Here is a 23372-nt window from a genome sequence, read left to right on the forward strand (position 1 = left end):
CATGCGGGAGTCTGACTATCTCTCCCCGTTTCTAGCTTCAGAAAAATACAAAAGAAAAAAAAAAAAGTGCACCATGACTTTACGGACACACTGTATAAAGGAACTGTTGCCTAGAAAGTATGTGAGCCCAGTGTCTGCACATCAGTAGTTCTCAGGGTTCCTGTCACTCTTATAGCTCCAAGTGAGAGGTGGGTCTAGGACTTCATTATTTATATTGGTCTACAAAAATTCCCTTTCTCCCAGGTCTGGTCTTCGTGCCTCTATGCTCAGCTCTGCAATGAGATAGCTGGGAATGGGAGTTCAGGGGTGAAAAAAAATCACTCATGATGTGGACTGAAGGGACAGAGTTAGGGCTTGGGACCCTCAGAGGAGGAAGAAAGCATATATGGAGGGCAGTGTGGGAGGTTCCTGGGGAGGAAATACTCAAAAGCCTTAAACTGGTTCAGCTCAGCTGTGTCCTAGAGGTGTGGCTGGAAGAAGGATGGAAACTCTTACCTTTGTCCCCCTGGGAATGGTAGATATGCTTACCCTGGAGGGTTGTTCTGTCTTTGAAGCTCCAGGGAACTGGGCCTGAGTTGATCTCTGAGGCTCTCATTTCCTGTTTCCTCCTGAGTAAGTCTTTGTCTCCATACACAGACTGTAGTTATCCTCAGAGAGGCACTGGGACACTGGGCAAGTGTCTGAGAACACTGGGCAAGTGGGAAGTGAGTGCTCCTAGTCCAAGTCTCTCCCTGCAGCTCCTGGCTGCACCTTCCTAGCAGATTCACCTTCCCTCATACCAAGAGGTGACTGATGAGAGAAGTTGGGCACAGATTGGAAGACTGAGATGCTGGGTTCCTGAAGACACTGTTGTGTTTGTGGGAGGGTCTCGAGAAGTTATTATAGTATATTTATCCAGTTTGGAAGGCTCCACAGAGCCCCCTCCACGTCCCAGGCTTTGATCCAGCTGGATTAAGTCAAGGCGTATTTGAAATAGAGTAAAGAGTTCGTCGGGACTGACAAACACTCAATTCAGTAAAGTGTAAGTTCTCCTCCAGTTTAAAGGGGATTCTGAGACGGCAGTCCAGGAGTTGACAGCAGCAGGAGCCCAGCTGCAGGCCTGCGCCTTTAAGGAGCCAGGGGGCGGAGGGGCGGGGCAGGAAGCATACTCCCTGGAGGCACAGCCACAGGCTAGGTCTTTTTTGAGAAGGGGCGGGGCATCCCTCCTATAGGCCCCGCCCCCTTCCCGACCTCCAGGTTGCTGTCACTTAATGGGTATGGGGTCGGGGCTGTCAGAGCAGACCGAGTTTGGGGAGCTTCCTACTCGGCGTCCCGCCTACAAAGGCTGAAGTTTGTTGACTTGGAGGCAGTAGGTGGGGCGGGGGCTGGTGCTAATAATACCCGTCCATTCAGCCGCCGCGCTTTACAGTTTACACAGCTGTCACCTTTGGTACTCCTTAATTAATAATAAAAATAGCCGCCGTTCGCGAGCGCCTACTGGATGTCAGGCCTTTTGCCGAGAGCTTTACAAGCACAGTCCCATTGAGTCTGCCCTCATAACATTATTCCCATTTTACAGAGCAGAAAGGCGAGGCTCAGATTGGTGCCGTGACTTGCCGGAGGTCACTAGGCACGGTCAGCGGCTCAGAGATCAAGACACCGGGCCCGGGAAGGCGGGGCGCGGTGCTACCCCCTGCTCTGCAAAGAGCTGCGGGGGCGGAGCGGCGGGCGGGGCGGAAGGCGAAGGGGGGGGGGGGTGCGGCGGCAGAGGATGGCCATCTTAAGTGGCCGCTGAGAGTCTAGGGCCGCTTCCCCCCGGGAAGGGGGTATCGGAGCATCCTAGAAGGTGGGGGTCTGCGCGCGGTGGCCGCGGCTCTGGGGAGAGCTTGGGAGCCCACGGGTTTTCGGGAACTTTCTTCTACACCGGCAAAGGGAGGCCTGGGCTCCGATTCCTAACCCCTCAAGGCCCGGGCCTGCGGGTATGGTGGATGGTGCCAGGGAACTTGGCCGAGAGGGGGGAAGGGCTTTGCCCTGGCTGAGGGGATGCCAGGGACTGTGCGTGGGGTTTCGAGGACACTGGACCTCGTCTCAGGGTTTGCGGGGGGATCGGATCTCTATGGAGGTGATCCCCAACGGGATTTGTAGGGCTAGACCCAGTGGAATTTGGGGTTTAGGTCTAAGGGGGGGCTGGATTTCACGGGGGCTGGAGGTAGGGGCCACGCAGATGATGGGGTGAGAAATAGGAGGAAGTTCATCGTGGGGTCCTTCGCGGGTTTTGGGAACTCAATTCTGCAAGGCTATATGGGGGGGGGGAGCGAATGGAAAAGATTTGGGTAGAATCAGACGTGTATGGGAGTTGTGGGTTATATTGCGATTATTGAAGGGTACTCAGTCTCAGCGGAGGGGGCTGGGATTCCGAACCGTCGGGGTGCAGGATGGGGGGACTTGCTCTTCTCTGAGGGGATTGGCTGGATTTCTTCGGGTGATGATGGCGGGAATGATCATTGTGGGGTATAGGGAGTCCCGGGTCCTGCGGGAATGTGGGAGGCGGGGGCATCAAAACCGCTGGGAAGAGGTTGGGGCTGGGACAGTCCGGGGCGGTGGGCCCAGCGGAGGGGGAGGGGGCCCGGCCGCCGGCTCTGCGCTCAGCTCTGGCCCCTCCCCCGCCGCCTCTGAACAAACTTTTCTTTCTCTTCAAGTTGAGGCCGGCGCTGCTGGCGGCGGCGGCGGCTGCGCCGCGAAGCAGGCAGCCTGTGCGGCGGAGCGCGGTGCCTGGATCCCGGACTCGGCCGGTCCGCGGATCCTCAGGCCCGGGGCCCGGACCCGGCCTCAGCCTCAGACCCTTGCGTGCCGGGGGTATGGAGCTGGGCGGTGGGTGCTGGCAGCGCTAATCCCTGCACGGGCCATGGCCTCGGCGTGCGGGGCGCTGGGCCCGGGGGGCAACGGCCCGGGAGGCGCGCTGGGCAGCCCGGCTCCTGCCTGGTACCACCGAGACCTGAGCCGCGCTGCCGCCGAGGAACTGTTGGCCCGGGCAGGCCGCGATGGCAGCTTCCTGGTCCGAGACAGCGAGAGTGTGGCGGGCGCCTTCGCGCTCTGCGTCCTGTGAGTGGCGCTGGGGATCTTGGCGGGCGGGGACACAGTTTGGGGTTCCTTGAATGTGTGGGGAGGGCTTGGGACAATGGAACGCCAGCGCCCCCCAGAGTGGGGCCTTGGCTTTATGCTGAAGCCGAGGAAGGATGCAGGGAGCATTTCCTTCCTGCTCTGTGTCTGGGGGCACTTTCTGGGGCGATGAAGCAGAGTAAGTGCGGTCCTGCTGCCAAGGTGGCTGTAAGGAGGAAAAATGCAGGGAGCCTGTGGCAGACCCCAGCAGGTACCCTTCAGGTAGAAGGAGCTGGAGTGATGAGGCTGTGCATTGCATGGTTGTGTGCAGTTCTGTTTACACAGATTAGGTATCTGAGAGATAGGCATAGTTGGAGTTGGAGCCAGAGGGACTGACCGGGTGTATGAAGATGGTCAGCAGCTTCCTTAGGGGTCTTGCTGTGCCCCCAGGACTGAGGCTGGGGCCTGCTTGGATGTGTATGGCTGGGGCTGGGGGACAGGGTGGTGTTGAGAAGAGGGCGAGGCCGTATGGGGCCATGCCATTATTTCATGAATCAATGAATGAGTGTGTGTGCCCTGGCTCCCATCTGCCCTAGCCCTGAGCTATGGGTGCTGAATGTGGGGCTAGACTTGGCAGCTCTCTGAGTGGGCCTGGTTCTGTGCCTGTACCCATGTGTGGCAGTGGTGTTGGGTGAGTTTGCAGTTTTCGTTTCGGAGTCTTCTCCCTGAGCTGTCCCCTACACCACTCAGTCTGACACTGGGTGGGCTCCTGTGGGCCTCAGGAGTAGGAGGTGGTGAGTGGAAAGCTACAGGGCTGCTTTGTTTAGATCTAGTTATGTTTCTCTTTAGCCCTATGAGCTCTCCCAAACCCCTATCCCCTCTGTTCTCTTCACATCTTTGGGGAGCATTGGCCTAGGCTAGTGGTCCTCAATTGGGGTTGAATTTATCACTCAGGGGATATTTGGCAATGTCTAGAGACATTTTTTGGTTGTCATAACTGGGATGGTGCTACTGTTATTTAGTGGGTATATGCCAGGGATGCTACTAACCATCCTACAAGCACAGGACAGTTCTTCACAAAAAAGGATTATGTAGTCAGAAACCTCAGTAGTGCTAAGGTTGATAAACCCTGGCGTAGACAGTGAACCTGAAGAGGAAGGGGCACTCCAAGTCTTGGCTTATGCCCCAAGTCTGAGGCTCAGCTGGGAAAACTAAAGAGGAACAGCCTAGGCAGATGAATATCCTAGAGACCTGCCTTCCATCTCCCTCTGAGGCATACCCCCTAATTAGGGAGGGGAGGGAGGCAGGTGTTGGGTCAGCTGTTGAGTGGGAGGGGGACAGCTGGGCCTGTATCTGGGTGAGGAACAGTTATTGTCCCAGGAGGGGAGAATCCTGGCTCCATGGCCAGGAAAGGAAGTGGGTGGGGTGAGGTCTGTGGGGCAGTGCTTCAGCTTTGCCAGCTGACTGGCTACTCCTTGGGTTTCAGGAGCCTGGGGGTGAGCAATCAGAAACATACTTGCTTATTTATATACACTCCCACATTTACACCGGTAATATTCAGGACACATCCCTGCCCTAATAGGCACAGGGGATCTCACCAGAAGGCCAGAATATAGGCCCTGTTCTCTGCCTTGGCTTTAAATCCCAGCTTTGCCTTTTACTTGCTTTGTGACTTTTAGGCAAATCACTATTTTTTTTTTTAAGCGACAGAGTCAAAGACAGACAGGAAGGGAGAGAGATGAGAAGCATCAACTTGTAGTTATGGCACTTGAATTGTTCATCAATTGCTTTCTTATACGTGCCTTGACCAGGGAGCTCCAGTGACCCCTTGCTCAAGCCAGCGACCTTGGGCTTCAAGCCAGAGATCTTTGGGCTCAAGCCAGTGACCATGGGGTCATGTCTATGATCCTACATTCAAGCCAGTGACCTTGGGCTTCAAGCCAGTGACCTTTGGGCTCAAGCCAGTGACCATGGAGTCATGTCTATGATCCCATGCTCACGCCGGTGACCCTGTACTCAAGATGGTGAGCCCAAGCTCAAGCCAGTGACCTTGGAGTTTTGATGCTGGGTCTTCAGCATCCCAGGTAAACGTTGGCTCTATCCACTGTGCCATTACCTGGTCAGATTCTTTTGTTTGTTTGTTTGTTTTTGTTTTTACAGAGTCAGAGAGAGGGATAGACAGTGACAGACAGACAGGAACGGAGAGATGAGAAGAATCAATCATTAGTTTTTTCGTTGTGATACCTTAGTTGTTCATTGATTGCTTTCTCATATGTGCCTTGACCGTGGGCCTTCAGCAGATCGAGTAACCCCTTGCTCGAGCCAGTGACCCTGGGTCAAGCTGGTGAGCCTTTGCTCAAACCAGATGAGCCTGCGCTCAAGTTGGCGACCTTGGGGTCTTGAACCTGGGTCCTCAGCATCCCAGTCTGATGCTCTATCCACTGTGCCACTGCCTGGTCAGGCCAGATTCTTTTTTTAAGTGAGAGGAGGGGAGATAGACACATTCCTGCATGCGCCTCAACCAGGATTCACCCAGAAACTCCTATCTGGGGCCAATGCTTGAATCAGCTGAGCTATCCTCAGCGCTTGAGGCCAATGCGTGGACCAACCGAGCTCTGCTCAGCACCTGGGGCCGATGATCAAACCAATCGAGCCACTGGCTACAAGAGGGAAAGAGAGAAAGAAGGGGGAGAGGGAGAGGAAAAGAAGCAGATGGTTGCTTCTCATGTGTGCCCTGACCAGGGATCAAACCCAGAATATCTGCATGCTGGACCAATGCTCTAATCCACTGAGCCAAATGGCCAGGGCCTTAGGCAAATCACTTTTTATCTGTGAACCTCAGTTTCCTTTTCTGGAGAACAAGGATAATAATATCTGCCTCAAAAGGTGAAGATTAAATGAGATCACGTCTATGCTAAGTACCTGGCTTGTCACAGAGACATGTCTCAGTTAATGAGATGCTATTATTGTTATAAACAGAGGCCCACAGTCTACAAACCAACATACCCAGTCCCATACAGACACCTGCATAGCTTGTGTCTGGTCGGCAGCCAGGAGAGCCCTCAAAGGAGACCTACTTGAGCGGAGGGCATGGCCCTATGGCCAAGGTATGGCATCCTTTCAAACAGGCATTTGGTCCTTTCTGGTGCCAACACCCCCTCCTGCCTAATACACACAGACCCAGTGACTCCCTCGGGCAAGCCTACCCTGAGGTGTGGCTGTAGAGGGAGTCTTCCAGCACAAGTCTTGCAGCACCCAGGCCTGGCTCAGCTGTCACCTACTCAGCTGTTGCTGCCATCTGTCAGCACCCCTCATGCCCCTCCTCAGTTTGGGGCTCCTAGAGGCATAGGTCTACAATAACGGGCCCCCTTAAGTCATCCCAATTTCCTAGGGTCTGGGGAAGGAAATCCCTAGAATGATACCCCACACTTTCCAGCTAAATTGCCCCAGGCACACCCAATTTCAACAGATCTAGACACCAATGTAAACACAGACAGTAGGCATAGTGTGTTAGCACATAGCCCATGCATGCAAACAGCGGTTACCCAGGCTTCTGAGGACTCTTAATCTGGCAGGGGGCCCAGACTGGTACCACAGCCCAGAGGGGCTGTTTAGACAGCTGTGGAGGCCACAAAAGAGCTGCCTGTTGCTTCCCGGGCCCTGGGCCCTGCGGTGGGTGTGGAGACTAGGCCTGGGAGGGGGGTTCCTACTTGTCGGTGACACTAGCAGGATAGACAGAGACAGGCTCCATCATTAACCCTGTGCAGCCTGGGCAAATGATTTTAGGGAAGCCAAACGGAAAGGGCTGGGGGCTGAGCCCAGCGGCAGGAAGAGTGGTTACCATGGGGCTTAGACCCTAGCCTAGAGTGACAGATTCTGCCCCCTGCCCTGCTGTCAGGTATCAGAAACATGTGCACACATATCGAATTCTACCTGATGGAGAAGACTTCCTGGCTGTGCAGGTAGGACCTTGGACCCTGACCCCTGACCTTGATTCTAGCCTGTGGCTCAGGACTGGCTGGCTGACACTTCTCCCCCCTTGCTGGTTGCAGACCTCACAGGGTGTGCCTGTGCGCCGCTTCCAGACCCTGGGTGAGCTCATCGGCCTGTATGCCCAGCCCAACCAGGGCCTTGTGTGCGCCCTGCTGCTTCCTGTGGAGCGGGAACGAGAGCTGGACCCACCAGATGACCGCGATGCCTCAGGTGCTGCCCCCCTGTGCAGTGTGCAAATGCCTGTCCTGCCCGTGCTCAAATACTGCCTGCTTCTTTCCATCCAGTTTTCTCAGCCTGCCTTCTCTAAAGCCCCCACCCCTAACCATGATGCCAGGGCCCTTTACCCCTTTCCATGGAAGTTTCTGATCATCATGGCATTCCCGCATACTTCACTGAGGGCAGAAAGCCCAGATGGATGTCCCACTGACCCCTGTCCACAGATGGGGAGGATGAGAAGCCCCCGCTGCCCCCACGCTCTGGCTCCACCAGCATTTGTGCTTCTGTGGGGCCCAGCAGCCCCCCACCAGCCCCTGAGACCCCTACAACTCCGGCTGCTGAGAGGTAAGACTCTAACCCCCTCCACTGAGCAGGAAGTCCCTTTCTTCTCTGAGAATTGTGTCCTCACCAAAGGTGGGGAGGCCTTTTAAGCCGTAGTTCCAGCCCCTCGGGACCCCCGCCCCATCCCATCCCCAGAGACAGGCACCCTGACCCATAGCACTCTGTCACCAGTACTAACTCCTCTAGGGATAGGGTAGGGATGCTGGGACAGGGTCAGCAAGGCCTCTACTGACTTCTTAACCCCTCCTCGCAGTGCTCCCAATGGGCTGAGCACTGTCTCACATGAGTATCTGAAGGGCAGCTACGGGCTGGATCTGGAGGCTGTTCGGAGTGGAGCCAGCAACCTGCCCCACCTCACCCGCACCCTTGCCACCTCATGCCGGAGGCTACACAGGTACCTGGGACATCCAACACCATACATTGCACCTTAATCTCTGACCTGTCCTTACCTGCTCCCCCTTGCTGCATAAATGCTCTGACCTCTGAAGTCTGGCCCTGAACCAGTCATGGCCCCCTAACTTTTCCTCGCTTAGACCCTTGTATCCTCATGGGGGAGGCTGAAGCCCCCTTTCCTTATACCTACCGGATCAGGGTGGGGAGTTCTTCTGACCTAATGTTTCCCCTAGTGAGGTGGATAAGGTCCTGTCTGGCCTGGAAATTCTATCCAAGGTGTTTGACCAGCAGAGCTCGCCCATGGTGACCCGCCTTTTGCAGCAACAGGTGGGATTGTGGAGAGGTCTTTGAGGAATCATGTTCTGGGGCTAAGCTGGGGGCCTCCTTCCTGGTGGCCTCGTTGTATAAGACTTACTCTTTCTCCCTTCAGAACCCATCACAGACTGGGGAGCAGGAACTAGAGAGCCTGGTGCTGAAGCTGTCAGTGTTAAAGGACTTCCTGTCAGGCATCCAGAAGAAGGTGGCCTGACTCCTGACCTATGACCTCTTACCCCCCAGTCTCTGACCACTCACACTGACCTAACTGATCTCAACCTGACTCCTGACCTATGACCTCTTACCCACCAGTCCCTGACCACTCACACTGACCTAACTGATCTCAACCCTGAATCTACAGTTTAGCATTGACCCCAACCTCAGCTGTGCGCCTCCCAGCCACACCCTTCTGACCTTGTCCCCTGCCCTCCCATGTCTCCTGACCTTGCCCTGCTCTTGCCCCCTCCAGGCCCTGAAGGCTCTACAGGACATAAGTTCCACAGCTCCCCCAGCTCCGCTGCAGCCATGTACACGCAAGGCCAAGACCATCCCTGTGCAGGCCTTTGAGGTACGTGGCAGGGGTGCCAGGTGGGGCCTCATGGGTCAAAGGACAGTTGGATATGAAGGGATAGCTGCCTGCCTCAACATCTTTTCAGCATCTCCTTACTTCTTGGCTTGCAGGTGAAGCTCGATGTGACCCTGGGTGATCTGACTAAGATTGGAAAGTCACAGAAGTTCACGCTGAGCGTGGATGTAGAAGGTGGGCGGCTGGTGTTGCTGCGGAGACAGCGGGACTCACAGGAGGACTGGACAACCTTCACTCATGACCGCAGTGAGCCAGGGCCTGACCTGGGAAGGGTAGACAGGGTAGCCCCAGGCCTCAGAACACAGGCCAGTGTGACTCATTCTCCATCCCCTAGTCCGCCAACTCATTAAGTCTCAGCGTGTCCAGAACAAGCTGGGCGTCGTGTTTGAGAAGGAGAAGGACCGGACGCAGCGCAAGGACTTTATCTTTGTCAGTGCCCGGGTGAGCAGCAGATTGGGCCAGGCCTTTGGGGGCTGCAGGAGTCCCTATGGAATGGGAAGAGAAGGAACTCATGATGTGGGCATGTTATCCTTCCTGGCCAGGCTGGCTCTGACAGGGCAGAGATTATGTGTGTGGAGAGTGGGTGGCCTGAGGATTTAAATACTCATTCAATGAATGTTTACTGAGCACCTGTTATATGCATGAACTATATAGTAGTGAACCAGATAGGCATGACCCTGCCCGCATGGTACCTGCTACCTAGCAGGGTGTCCCTGGAAGGGGGTGGGTTCCCTGGTTGCTCACCTGCCTCTGACTGGCAGCTGTCCCCCCAGAAGCGGGAAGCCTTTTGCCAGCTGCTGCAGCTCATGAAAAACAAACACTCAAAGCAGGATGAGCCCGACATGATCTCTGTCTTCATAGGCACCTGGAACATGGGTGAGGCCTGGGGGCGGGGGCTGAAGTGGGAGGGAGGAGTGGCCCAGAGTGGGGGCCTGACCACTCCCCCCATCCCCTCCACCTCCAGGAAGTGTGCCTCCTCCAAAAAGTGTGACATCTTGGTTCACATCGAAGGGACTGGGGAAGACCCTGGATGAGGTCACAGTGACCATACCCCATGACATCTATGTTTTTGGGACCCAGGAAAACTCGGTGGGCGACCGAGAATGGTTGGATCTGCTACGCGGGGGCCTCAAGGAGCTCACAGATCTGGATTACCGCCCGGTGAGGGGGGTCATCTTGTCCAGGTCCCTCATCTCACACACCACTTGACCTCATGGTGACCCTCGGGGACACAACTTGACTGGCTGTTCTGGTCTATCAGCATATCCTTTAGGAGCTCTAACCTGAGTCCTTCCTGCTATGGGAGGGTCTGTTCTCTGGCTCCTCAGATTGCAGATTTTCCTATCACATGCCTGCTAGAACGGTATATAGTGTGGGCTGGGGAGGCGAGGGGTTCGAACAGCAGCCCAGCTTGGGACAGAGGTGACTCTGTGCCCTCCACCCAGATTGCCATGCAGTCACTGTGGAACATCAAGGTGGCTGTGCTGGTCAAGCCAGAGCATGAGAACCGCATCAGCCACGTCAGTACCTCCAGCGTGAAGACTGGCATTGCCAACACCCTGGGTGAGCAGAGTGGGTGGCATCCCTCTGTCCATGCCTTCTGCTTTCTCTCCAGCCCAGGATACCCCCCCCCCCATTTTGGGTGGTCTCAGCTTTTCCATATATAAAACTCTTTGAACTTTGAGTATGTTCATATTCTAAATCTCTTCTGGCCCCACCAGTAAGGCAGGCCAGGATAATGACCTCCATCTCATAGATAATAAAACTCAGACTCAGAATGGTTGAGTGGCCTGTCCAAGGTCACACAGCTAGCAGGTGGTGGAGCCTGGCGTACTGCCCAGGTCTATTGGTTTGCAGTCAGTGTTCCTCCAGCGCACTGGGATTCTGCCCAGAAGCTGTAGGGTCCTTGCAGCTTCGCCCTTGGGATCCCCTGTGATCTCCGGGGGCTCTGCTTATACATGCAAACGGACTCAGATTATCCAGATGTACTGTGTGTTGCCCCACATGGAGCCCTAGGGAAGATGTGGGTGTGTGTTCAGGGGTTTTGCCTGCCTGCCTCCTAGCATCTGAGGCAGGAAGTTGGGAGAACCTTCCCACTGCTGCTTTGAGGGGCAGAGGGGAGAGCTGGGAGCCCTGCAGTGGTGACTCAAGCCTTTTTTTCTTGTCATCCTGACAGGAAACAAGGGGGCTGTGGGCGTCTCCTTCATGTTCAATGGCACTTCATTTGGCTTTGTGAATTGCCACCTGACCTCGGGAAATGAGAAGACTGCCCGGTGAGGGGTGCCTTCCCAAACAGTCTCTTTACGCTCATCCCCTATTCACCTGAGAACTATTCCCTCTCCCATAGCCCTCCCAGTCTCACCCACCTGTATCCCTGTCCCCAGAGACATCATTCTCCCTTATTCCAACTCAAGACCCCTCTGTCTATCCTTGACCTTGATCTTCCTCTGTCCTCAGGGACACTGATTCCTACCCCATCCCTGACCCCAGAGATGCCTTACCTTTCTGCCTACCCCTGAGTCCTGACCCTGGGGACCTCCTCCCATCCCCACTGTAGGCGGAACCAGAACTACCTAGACATCCTACGTCTGCTTTCGCTAGGCGACCGCCAGCTCAGTGCCTTTGACATCTCTCTGCGTTTCACTCACCTCTTTTGGTTTGGGGACCTCAACTATCGCCTGGACATGGATATCCAGGTGTGAGCAGGGCCTGGCGGGTAGCTGGCACGGTGGCTAGACTGGGAGGCAGATGGGCTCTCACCTCTGGCTGTGGTTCAGAGGGAACATCTCCAGCCTTTGTGTCCCCACCCCAGGAGATCCTGAATTATATCAGCAGGAAGGAGTTCGAGCCCCTGCTCAGGGTGGACCAGCTCAATTTGGAGCGGGAAAAGCACAAGGTCTTCCTTCGATTCAGTGAGTGTGGGCCCAGTAGGCGGTCTGAGGGCCAGAGATCTGTGATATCCTGAGCCCTTACCCAGTCTGTCCGCTGCCTTTCCTAGGTGAGGAAGAGATCTCCTTCCCACCCACCTACCGCTATGAGCGGGGTTCCCGGGATACGTATGCCTGGCACAAGCAGAAACCAACTGGGGTGAGTGAGAAGAGGGTGTGCTTAGGAGACCCCCAAGGTTGCAGTGAATCAAGAGTGCTTGTGGGGTCAAGAGTGTAGGCCTCTGCAGTTACCACTCCAGTGTCTGAGGCCCCTCTGAGGCTGTAGGGTGATACTAGGTGTTGTGAGGATCCAAGGGAAAGGGTATGGGGCCTCATCGGCTCTGGGGCTCGTGCTGAGTCACCCCTAGCTGTTGGCCTTGACCATGCTGTCATCATCATCCTCTGTCCCAGGTCCGGACCAATGTGCCTTCATGGTGTGACCGGATTCTCTGGAAATCCTACCCTGAGACCCACGTCATCTGCAATTCCTACGGTCAGAGCCTCATGGATGAGTGATGATGGGCAGTCCTGTGTGTGCAGTGTCCTGACTCGGCTCCAGCCTTGGGAGGTGGGAGCACAGAGTAAAGAGCTGTTCCCTAAGCCCCCATTCCCGTCCTTTCCCCAGGTTGCACTGATGACATTGTCACCAGCGACCACTCCCCCGTGTTTGGGACATTTGAGGTTGGAGTTACCTCTCAATTCATCTCCAAGAAAGGTGACTGTTCTGGATGTGCCTGTGGGATGTGCCACATCTGGGTGGGCACAGGTAGAAGCCGGGGATGTGCATGGGTTTGAATATACATGTGTGTGTACATATAAGTGCAGTAATGTTTCTGAATATGATGTGTGAGGATGTCTGTGTGCCTGGGTCATTCATTGGAAGATGTCCATGCCCATGAGTTTGTGTGTATATGTGTGAGTGTCTGTGTCTGCCTGGGGCCACGTGTGTTCCCCACAATGTGCCTGGGTCTGGGCTTTGGGTCTTTCTCTTTTTAAGAGAGAAAGATGTCAGGGGAGAGAGGGAGGGATAGATAGGCACACACAGACAGGAAGGGAGAGAAAGATGAAAAGCATCAACTTGTTGTGGCACCTTAGTTGTTCATTGATTGCTTTCTCAGATGTGCCTTGACGGGTTGGGGGGTGGCTCCAGCTGAGCCAGTGACCCCTTGCTCAAGACAGTGACCTTTGGGCTCAAGCCAGCGACCATGGGGTCATGTCTATGATCCTATGCTCAAGCCAGAGACCCTGCGCTCAAGCTGGCGACCTCAGGGTTTTGAACCTGGGCCTTCCGTATCCCAGATTGACGCTCTATCCACTGTGCCACCACTGGTCAGGCTTGGGGTCTCTTTACTGACTTCTTGGGACTGGGGAGGCCCCCCTGGCCTTCTCTGCTGCTCTGCCAGGCCCCCTGACTTCCTGTCCCAGGGCTCAGGCTCTCTGTTCTGTTGCTCTTGTCACCCTCTCAGCAATCCTGTGTTCCTTTCTCTCTCTGCCTCTTAGGGCTCTCAAAAACTTCAGACCAGGCCTACATTGAGTTTGAGAGCATTGAGGCCATTGTGAAAACGGCCAGCCGCACCAAGTTCTTCATTGAGTTCTACTCCACCTGCCTGGAGGGTCAGAACGGGCCCAGGGCTGGAGTGGGGCAAGGGGAGTGGGAGGCCAGAGGTGCCCAGAGCAGCCAGCCCCCTAGTTAGGGGAAAGGGTAACTGGGAGGTGGCACTCATTTGGGTGTTCCCCACCTCCACCTCAGAGTACAAGAAGAGCTTCGAGAATGATGCCCAGAGCAGTGACAACATCAACTTCCTTAAAGTGCAGTGGTCCTCACGCCAGCTGCCCACGGTGAGGCTGGAGGCAGGGCCTGGGCTTGTGGGTGAGGGTGCAGAGAGGGGCATGGCAGAGCGCACGCAGGGCTGCCTGGAGAGCAGGTGGAGCTGGCAGAGCGCGTGTGTGCGTGCATGTCAAGGGGTAGGGGGTGGGCATGAGTGAGGAGAGGGCGTTTGCTTTACTTGGGGGTTGTGGGACCAAGTTACACTTTGTTCATTCATTTAATAAATACTTCTTAAGCCTTGAGTAAATGTCAGGTCCTTTGTTGGCCATTGAAGATGCAGGAAATTAATTTAGTTACAATGCCATTAATTAGTTACAGTGCTGTTAAGTGCTATGAAAGGCCCATGGGGGACTGTGTCTCCTACATTAAGAATTTTGGACCTTGCCTTAGAGTTGAGTGGGAGTGATCGTGCGGGACCATGAGGGCTGGGGTGAGTGGTGCTGGGCAGGAGAGGCTGGTGGGGGCTTGCTTCTCACTGGGCCTCTCCGCTCCCCAGCTCAAGCCGATTCTGGCCGACATCGAGTACCTGCAGGACCAGCACCTCCTGCTCACAGTCAAGTCCATGGATGGCTATGAATCCTATGGTGAGAGGCAAGGGATGCCCAGGAGCACAGGAGGCCGGGGGTCCTAGAAAGGATTGTCAGTTTGTTGGTTTGCCCTTCAGGGGAGTGCGTGGTGGCGCTCAAGTCCATGATTGGCAGCACAGCCCAGCAGTTCCTGACCTTCCTGTCCCACCGTGGCGAGGAGACAGGCAACATCCGTGGCTCCATGAAGGTGCGGGTGCCCACAGAGCGCGTGGGCACCCGTGAGCGACTCTACGGTGGGGGCTCCATTGGGAGGGGTGTGGGGCATGAGATGAGGTGGTGTGGGCAGGTCTAGGCGGGAGGACCGGGGGTTCGGGCAGGGCGTGGTAGAACCCCTGGAATCGAGTGGAAGCTCTGCAGCCGCAGGCAGGAGTGGGCCTGCCCTGAAGCTCGGCTGGGAAGGGGCTTGAAGGTCAGTGGGTGCCTGGGATCCAGGATCCCAGGTCCCCTCTGAGTCTTTCTCTTTCTCCCCCAGAGTGGATCAGCATTGATAAGGACGAAGCGGGGACAAAGAACAAAGCCCCCTCTGTGTCCCGAGGCAGCCAGGAGCCCAGGTGAGCAGGGCTTGTGTTGGGTGTCATGTGAAGGGGTAGCTGGGTTTTTGGTCACCCCCGACTTCATCTCTCCTGTCCTGTGCACCCCTGGCAGGTCCGGGAGCAGAAAGCCAGGCCCCACAGAGGCCTTCTGTCCGCTGTCCAAGTTATTTGAAGAGCCAGAGAAGCCACCACCAACTGGGAGGCCACCAGCCCCACCTCGAGCTGTTCCCCGGGAGGAGCTCTTGACCCCCAGGTGAGAGGAGAACCTGTCATTCCCCCTCCCCCTTATCCATCACTATGCTTGGCTCTCAGGGCCAACCTGGGGATTGTCGGCTGCTTGGGTGCTCTGCCACCTCATGGCTAGAGGTGCCAGGGTCCTGTGCCCAAGGCCACTCTGGCCAGCTAGGCCTCCCTTAGGTGTGGCTCTCTGAGTCAAAGGGAGCATAGCCGGCCTTTCCTCTCAATTCGGCTTTAAAAAATAGAATTAGAAATTCTTTCTGCAACAGCTCCCTCCACGTAAACAGAATTACTTTGAGCCTTCTATGTGGGATTTCCCTTTTTGCTTTCTATGGAGCACTGTCCTACAAGGTGCCCACCCTGGGAGCAGGTTTGTGGTCAGATAAGTTTGGGAAATGGTTCTTGCTAGATTAGTTTCTTAGATATTCCTAGTGCACATTAGTATTAGCAAAAGCTCTGAGCATGTGGACAGAAAGGAAACCCTTTTCAACTCTGTTCAATATAGTTTCCCAAACTTAACAGGCCAGGAAACTTCTTTTCCACACAATAACTATTAATATCCTGGGGAACTAGTGTTCTGTGGATCATACCTTGGGAAAGTGAGCCTTGCTTTCTTATTATATCCAATTGAGACTTGAACTTAAATAAAAACTCCTACGTCCAGTTTGGTGCTTTTTCACTCATCTTCATTTGTTATCAGTCATCTTGGTTTTATTGCCAGGCTTGTGTAAAACTAACCTGAATTCCTGAGTAAGATGCCTCAGTAGATCGACCTCGGATGCCTCCAGAGGTTTTTCCAAATCCGGCTGGTCATTCTCATTAAAGGCCTATATTGCCCTGTCTTCTGGCACCTGTTTCCTTTTAGCTCAGGTTTCAAAGTTACCGAGTTATAAAAGATCTGAGAATCGCAGTAAGTGAGGCAAGCAAGTTTAGGTATTCTCCATTCAGCTCCTTCTCTTCCCTGATATTAGAGATAAAGACAGCAAGAGCCAGAGAGGGAAAGTAATGTGTTCAAGGTCACAAGCAAGTCTAGAACTGGGGACTGTCTCCTGACTCCCAGTCCAGTTTTCCTTCTACTGCTCCCACTACCTTCACTTTGCATTTCTGGGTCCTGACTTCGTTATCCTGCTCCCTAACCCAGGTTGAAGCCAGAGGGGGCTCCAGAGCCTGAAGGGGTGGCGGCTCCCCCACCCAAAAACAGCTTCAACAACCCTGCCTACTACGTGCTTGAAGGGGTCCCACACCAGCTGCTGCCCCCAGAGCCACCTCCACCTGCCAGGGCCCCCGTCCCACCTGCCACCAAGAACAAGGTGGCTATCACAGTGCCTGCTCCACAGCTTGGGCGCCACCGGCCTCCCCATGTGGGGGAGGGGAGCTCATCAGATGAGGAGTCTGGGGGCACACTGCCCCCTCCAGACTTTCCACCTCCACCACTGCCGGACTCGGCCATCTTCCTGCCTCCAAGCCTGGATCCTTTGCCAGGGCCAGTCATCCGAGGTCGCAGTGGGAGTGAGGCCCGTGGCCCACCGCCTCCCAAGGCCCACCCAAGACCCCCACTGCCCCCAGGACCCTCGCCCACCAGCACTTTCCTGGGGGAGGTAGCCAGTGGGGACGATCGCTCCTGCTCGGTGCTGCAGATGGCCAAGACACTGAGCGAGGTGGACTATGCTCCTGCTGGGCCTGGCCGCTCAGTACTCCTGCCAGGCCCCCTGGAGCTACAGCCACCCAGGGGACTGCCCTCAGACTATGGCCGGCCTCTCAGCTTCCCCCCACCTCGCATCCGAGAGAGCATCCAGGAGGACCTGGCAGAAGAGGTGTGTGGACCGGGGTGGCTGGCTGTGTGTGGACTTGAGGTGTGTGCTTGCCCATGGACTGCGTATCCTTTCACCCCACCATTCAACACTCAGTTATTTCCCCTCCACCCTGAGCTGGGCACTGGGGAGTTGTAGGACACATGAATTAGCCCCTGCACTTGCCTCCCTCTCCCCCATCCCAGGACATGTGGTAGAAGGTGCTTTTTCTATGTGTGTGGGCACCCTCAGTGCTCTCCCTGACATGCCCTATTCCCTCAGGCTCCGTGCCCGCAGAGCGGGCGGGCCAGCGGGCTGGGTGAGGCGGGCATGGGTGCCTGGCTTCGGGCCATCGGCTTGGAGCGCTATGAAGAAGGCCTGGTGCACAATGGCTGGGACGACCTGGAGTTTCTCAGGTGGGGGTGGGGCTGGAGGTGGGTAGGGTGGCGCTGGCCCCTGAGGCAGAGCTGTGGGCCCTCTGGACCACTTCACCCATCTCCCAGCCTCTTTTCTTTTACCCCTTACTACAGTGACATCACCGAGGAGGACCTGGAGGAGGCTGGGGTGCAGGACCCGGCTCACAAACGCCTCCTTCTGGACACCCTGCAGCTCAGCAAGTGATAGCGGTGGCACTGTGAAATTGCAAATTCAGCGCCCCTTCTTTTCCCCACCAAAACCCAGCCATGGCACCAGAGTTGAAAATTTATGAGGGGTGGGGTAGTACCTCTCTGTGTATTTATTGGGGACCTGTGTTCCCCACTGCCCAATCATTTGGAATGCCCTAATTAGGACATCCTGCCCCTCGCCTTTATACCGGGAGCATCAGAGATCAGTTGCTGTGGTTACCAAGGACCTTGGTTATTCTGGTGCTGTCCTCCCTTTCTGGACTTCTCCTCTCAGCCCCAGCAGTGCCTGAGGGGTCCATCTGGGTATGGCTGGGCCCCCACTTTCACCACTTTCCTCCGGCCTGAACCACAGTGGGATAATCAGCTAGGACCTCTCTCTACCCCCACTCTGGGGTGCCCATCCGGAAATGAAGGAACAGCCCAAGGACCGGGCCGGGGTTTATTTAAACTTTTCTGTGTGGATTTAGGGAGAGCAGGCACTTGAATATTATTGGGGCCGATCAGGGGTGGGAGGTGGATCGCTGCCATAAAGTGCCAGTTTGTTAGTTCTTGTTGTCTCCTGGTCTATCAGTAGCAGCCTTGGGTCCTCACTGGTCGCAAGGAAGACCCACCTCTTGCAGGCAGTCAGCCTGTCCCCCTCCTGGTTATTCAGAGGGGTTACCAGCATGATGTCTTCAATAAATTAAGTTTTATTTGGATTGAGCAAAACTCACCTCAATAAATTACAAGTTTTTCAAAGGAAAAGAACAACAAAAAATCAAGAGGAAACCCCTCTGTCCCATGCCCTGGCAGCCCCCTCTCCCCTCCTCTAAGGGGCCTACCCTCTGCCCCAGACTGGTTGCCAGTGGGAGGAAATGCTGAAGAACAACTTGGTGGGACCCTTCAGGTTGTTGATTATCTTGACGACCTTTGGATGGGTGGGCCTGAAGGGTGGGGCAGTGGGCTGGTTACCAAGGTGAGGAGTGACCCAGCCTGCCGCCAAATGAGGGGAAGGGGCCAGTTATTCCTCCTTGAGGATCCTCACATTCCAGCACTGTTAGGGATAGGCAGTTATTTGATCCCGTTTCCAAAGAAAGCCAAGCTAGAAGAACCTCCAGGCTCTCTGAGGGTCTGGGGTGGGGTGGGGTAGGGTGGTGTCCCAGTGAAAAGTACCCCACTCTGTTGGGTGGGGTGGGCGAGGACAAGAGTGGCCCTGAACTGGTTTCCAAAACTGGAGAGGGTGCACCTGGGGGTCATACAGTGAAAGGTGGGGACGGATGGGGACTTCCTGGCAGGCGGCCGGGATGGGGTAGACCGTAACGTCTTGGAGGGGTAGGGGCGTCTCTGGGGCCAGGCCCGGAGGCTCCAGAGTCCAGCAGCTAGAACAGATTGGTCTTCAGGGTGGGGCCGGGCTTCCGGTGAAAGGAGGACAGAACCCCGGAAAAGGGCCCGGGCCCTGGCTCCGCTGGCTGCCAGGCCTTAAGTAGCTCTGCCGCCCCCGCGCCGGGCCCGCCGCCCCCACCACCCGCAACGCCGGCCCACAACGGGCCCTTGAGCGACTGCGGGCCAGGGCCGGGGCCCGAGCCCAGCGCGGCGGGCAGAGGGCTGGGGCTCAGGCGCGGGCTGGCCAGGCCGGGCGCGGGCGGTGGCGGCAACGACGCGGTGCTGTCGGGCGTGGGGCTGCACGTGGACTCCTTGGAGTCGTCGTCCTCGGACGAGCAGCGCGCCTCACCCTTTTTGGCGCCGGCCGCGCCTGCCACACCCTTGGCGCTGGCCGCGCGCTCCTGCTTTCGGAACTTGGCCCGGCGGTTCTGGAACCAGACCTGCGAGCACAGGGGCCGGTCAGCCCGGGGCCGCAAGACGCGAGTGAGACTTCAATCCGGAAGAGGGCGGATCAGGATGAGCACCCGGCTTCCGAGCATGGCCCTTCTGCCCTCCACTCCGCTCGCTGCCCCCCTCGCCTCTCCTCGTGCGCTTACCCCTCCTACAGCCCCGCGTACCCACGGACCCCGCCGGAAGGGACTCCGCCTTCGCTCCCCCTCACCCGAGGCGCTGTCCCCCAACCCCTCCTACAAGAAGTTCCCGAGTGTCCCAGGACGGCAGAGAGCGGCTAGGGCACCAGGAGAAACCTTTTGTCTCCCGCAAATTCGGGCCAGCTGGACATCTTTTCTCGGGTTTCGAAGACTGACATCAGAGTCGCCCTGCCTCGGCTTCCCTCCGCCCCGCGCCCAGCCTCGCCGGGCTCGGGTGTTTCTGAGTGGCAGAGCTGGGGAGGGAGCCTGGCGCGGCCCCGCTTTCCTCCGCTCCGCCACCCTGCTGAGCCCTCTCCCCACTCGGCCTCCGCTCTGGCTTCCCAAGCACCACTCTGCGTGTCCGGCCTTACCAGGCGAACTGCAAGGAAATCGTGGGTCTGACAAGTTCAAATCTGCGGAGGACCTCACGTCTGCGAGGTCCTGGTCCCGCCGCCTCTCCAGGCTGCCGGTCCTCTCCTGCCCACTACCCCCGCCAGCCCCTGGCCCCCAGCCCTGCCTGCTTCTCCGCCGAGTGAGGCCCCTCTGTCTCGCAGCCCCACAGGTGCTCTTTCTCCGAGCACACACTCCCGTACACACGCGCGCAAACACGCACCTGCACACGAGCCTCAGTAAGGTCGATTTTGAGTGCCAGCTCCTCTCGCGTGTAAATGTCCGGGTAGTGGGTCTCCGCGAAGACACGCTCCAGCTCCTTGAGCTGCGCGCTCGTAAACGTGGTGCGGATGCGCCGCTGCTTGCGCTTCTCGTGCAGGCCCGACGGCTCCGGGAAGAACTTGTAGGGCACTACGGGTGTGCGCGGGAAGGGGAGCAACCAGGACGGCGGCGTGAGGGGCCGCGCTCAGCCTGTTCTGTCCTGCCTCCGAGGGGATCGGCCACCGGTCCCCTTCCCCGCCCCGGCCCCTCGACTTCGTCCTCGCAGCCTCGGATCGAGCGTCTTCCCTATCGTTCGCTAGAGCCGGCAGGGGTGACGGCGGACAGGGCGCAGTGAGACCAAAAAGCAGCAGCTAGTGAACCAGAATCTGACCGTCTGGTCAAGGCCACTGACCTGTTGTGGGCCCTCGTCCTGTTCCCCTTACCGCCCACCAGTCCACCAACCAACCCCTCCCTTGCTCCCTCCCATCAGTGGGTCTCTTCCTCAGCCTGCCCGCTTGGCTTCAGGTCCTGCCCTGTTTACCCTAGCCTTGGCTGGCTCTCGGGTCTCATCAGCATCGCGCATCTCCCCAGTAACCAGTCCTGGACCTGGGCTGGGCGAATGAGACTCCCCTGCGTAGGTCTAGTTTTAATTCTGCCATGCTCCCCGCAGTGGACAGATCTGATCCCCGCTACCCCACCATATCTCTCCTTCCCAGGCCCCATCTCCTCAGCCCCATCTCACATCCCATTCTCTTCCTTCCTCATCTCTCCATCCACATATCTTCCCAACTTTCCCCTTCTGAACTATTCTCTTGGTGCCCACTGGGAACTGTCCTTGTTTCTGTCCACTCAGTTCCTCCATCTTCTCTTTGCCCCTTTTCCTCCCAGGCATTCCTCTCTGTGCCCAATCTCCCCAAAGCTGGTCCCACCCTTCCCCCTCACCCTCTTCCCATCCTTGTCTGTCTACCGTGCCCCAGTTCCCACTACCCCATGGAGTGTTTCTGACACTGTCTCTCCCATCACTCTCTCCAACCCCCGTTTAGATCTCCATATTTTCCAGGAGTTCCCAATATCCTTCATCTTTGTTCTATCTCCCTAGTTCTCTATCTCCCCAGTCCTTGTCTCCCAACACCCTATCCTATCCCCATCTTCCTCATCTGTTTGCATTTTCCTTTCTCCCCATTTCCCATAGTTCCTGTCTCTACCACCTGGTTCTTATCTCCACCTCCCAAACCCTGGGTCCCTATTTCTCCCAGGGTCTCCAATCTCCCCATTCTGGCTCACATCTCTCTGTACCTGTCCCATCTCACTGGGGCCCATCTCCCCAGTCCCCATCTGCATCAGGTCCAGAGGACCCAACCTCCCCATCCCTGTTTCAGTTTCTGGCTCCATCTCTCTGAATCTCCTTTCTCCAAATACAGGCCCTTATCTCATCATCCCTCCCACCACCACCCCCAGACCCCAACCTTCTACTTGTGTCCCAGTGGTCTTCCCAGGAAGGAAGGAGATAAGGACACGGGGTGGGGCACCCTGGACTGTAACGGAAGGATGAGGAGGGCTGAGGGGCTCCATAAGGCTGAGAGTTCGGATGGGGACTTGCAGCAAGGGGCCTGGGGGCTGTAGGGGCAGCTTCCGGGTTGTGCAGGACTCCAGCCGGGAGAGTCTTCAGGGAGAGGGGAAAATGAAAATGGGTTGATGACCTGGGCACCCTTTTCTTCAGGTAATGGAACATGGGTTTTGGTGGTGTAAGAGGGTTTGGGCACAAGCAGGACGAGTCCAAAAGCTGGCAGGAGGGGCCTGATTGTTCTGGGGCTCTAGTAAGGTTTTCACCTGGGCAGCTCAGCTGCTGTAAGGGTCCTTGCTGGGGACAGGGCACCAAGTGGGGTGGGGATGATAAGGATGGGAGTCTGACTAAATTGGGCCGGGAGCATCTTCCAAGGATATAGGGGATTGAGAGGTTTGATGGTCAGTCTTTGCAGGTGGAGAGGGGAGGGTCTGGTGTGGAACCTGGAGCTGTACCGGTTATCTGTTTCCTTGGCCCTAAGGGCGTGGGGCAGGGCTGTAGCAGATGGGAAGGATGAAAGGGTGAGGCTCAATTCTGCCCAGGGTAACCCCGTCTTACAGGGGGACTGGTCTGGCCAGGGCAGGAGTGGTGGCGGCTGTGGGTGACTGTCTCAACCACTTGCCAAGTAGAGAAGGGACTGGGGGCCCCGCAGGATTTGGAGAGGATTGGGCCGGGGTTGGGCTCACCTGCCGAGTAGGGCGCGGGCTGGTGGTCGCGTAGAGCGCCAAGCGCGCAGTTGGAGGACCCGAGCGCGGGGCAGGGCGGGCCGGCCGCGGGGAAGGCGGGCCGCAGGGGGCTGTATTGGAAGCCGCCCGGCTGGCTGCAGGCGCCGAAGTCGCCGTAGGCGGACGCCTCCATGGCCGCCACGCACGAGTCGTACGAATTGAGGTAGGAGTAGTCCATCGGCCCGGGGGGCGAGGACGGAGGCCGGGCCGGGCCGGGTCGGGTCGGGGTCGAGTCGGGGTCGGGGTCCCGAGCCGGGTGCGAGTCGGAATGGGGATTCGAGGGCCAGGCGCCAAGGACCCGAGGCTGGCTCTGAGCACCCGCGAGTCTGCCCGCCCCGTCGCGGCCGCGCTCCACCGGGTGCAAAGCAAGTGCAGCCTTGCTCGGCCCGCGCGCCTTTTAACGCGCAGGACCCCGTGGAGGGGGCGGGACGAGCTCCTCGGGGCGGGGCCTGGCCGCCGCCAAGGCCCCGCCCCCGCACCCCCACCCCAAAAGGTACCCACCACCCTCCGATGGCTCCCGAGGCTCAGGGCGGGGCTGCGCGCGGCCCCATCACCAGAGTCCCCATCCCGCTCCGATCCAGATCAGACCTTTGGTCTCAGCGCATCGTGCCAGGCCGAAGGGTCTCGACCCTTTCCCCGGCTTCCCACCTGCGGCCCCGCAGAAGGGAGGGGAGACCGGCCCGGCAGCGCTTGTGTGAAGAAGTTAATTCAATTCGTCCAGATAACCGAGTTATTCAGAGCCCCAGCCCCTCGGCCCCGCCCCCAGCTAGGTTTCCTCCAGGCGGTGACCGAGGAGGCAGCCCAGGAAGGGGGATGGAGACAGGGCCGAGGAAAAGAGGCGTCTGGGATGGGGACGTGGATAGGAGAGGAGACAGAGACAAGACAGGGAGAGAAAGGGACGAGACAGATACAGATACACAGATGGAAACAAGGATGAAATATGGACTAGAGAGCGAGGTTGGAGACAGGGGCAAGAGGAAGACAGGGACA

At 57.1% G+C, this 23372-nt stretch overlaps 2 protein-coding genes across 3 annotated transcripts; one reads left to right on the plus strand and one right to left on the minus strand.

Annotated features, from left to right (window-relative positions):
- The first annotated feature begins 1724 nt into the window (after positions 1 to 1724).
- On the plus strand, positions 1725 to 18149 carry INPPL1 (inositol polyphosphate phosphatase like 1). 2 transcript variants are annotated; one of them, XM_066367392.1, is made up of 29 exons: positions 1725 to 1825; positions 2679 to 3081; positions 6977 to 7040; positions 7131 to 7281; positions 7512 to 7632; positions 7883 to 8023; positions 8256 to 8349; positions 8453 to 8542; positions 8807 to 8905; positions 9019 to 9169; positions 9258 to 9364; positions 9697 to 9799; positions 9888 to 10084; positions 10369 to 10486; positions 11100 to 11196; positions 11481 to 11619; positions 11736 to 11835; positions 11922 to 12010; positions 12262 to 12343; positions 12476 to 12565; positions 13351 to 13464; positions 13601 to 13689; positions 14175 to 14262; positions 14343 to 14498; positions 14738 to 14816; positions 14911 to 15051; positions 16177 to 16849; positions 17108 to 17241; positions 17356 to 18149. In XM_066367392.1, the coding sequence occupies exons 2-29, from the start codon at positions 2885 to 2887 to the stop codon at positions 17444 to 17446; spliced, it is 3795 nt and encodes a 1264-aa protein (XP_066223489.1). In that variant the 5' UTR covers positions 1725 to 1825; positions 2679 to 2884; the 3' UTR covers positions 17447 to 18149. The 2 variants fall into 2 exon arrangements, with proteins under 2 accessions (XP_066223489.1, XP_066223499.1); XM_066367402.1 differs by lacking the exon at positions 1725 to 1825 and adding an exon at positions 1862 to 1958.
- PHOX2A (paired like homeobox 2A) lies at positions 18123 to 22882 on the minus strand. Its single transcript, XM_066367414.1, has 3 exons — positions 22344 to 22882; positions 20056 to 20243; positions 18123 to 19253 (listed from the first exon to the last, which is right to left on the minus strand). The coding sequence occupies exons 1-3, from the start codon at positions 22558 to 22560 to the stop codon at positions 18810 to 18812; spliced, it is 849 nt and encodes a 282-aa protein (XP_066223511.1). The 5' UTR covers positions 22561 to 22882; the 3' UTR covers positions 18123 to 18809.
- Between the last annotated feature and the right edge of the window lie 490 nt (positions 22883 to 23372).

The sequence above is a fragment of the Saccopteryx leptura genome, chromosome 1 (assembly GCF_036850995.1).
Source record: "Saccopteryx leptura isolate mSacLep1 chromosome 1, mSacLep1_pri_phased_curated, whole genome shotgun sequence".
NCBI lineage: Eukaryota > Metazoa > Chordata > Mammalia > Chiroptera > Emballonuridae > Saccopteryx > Saccopteryx leptura.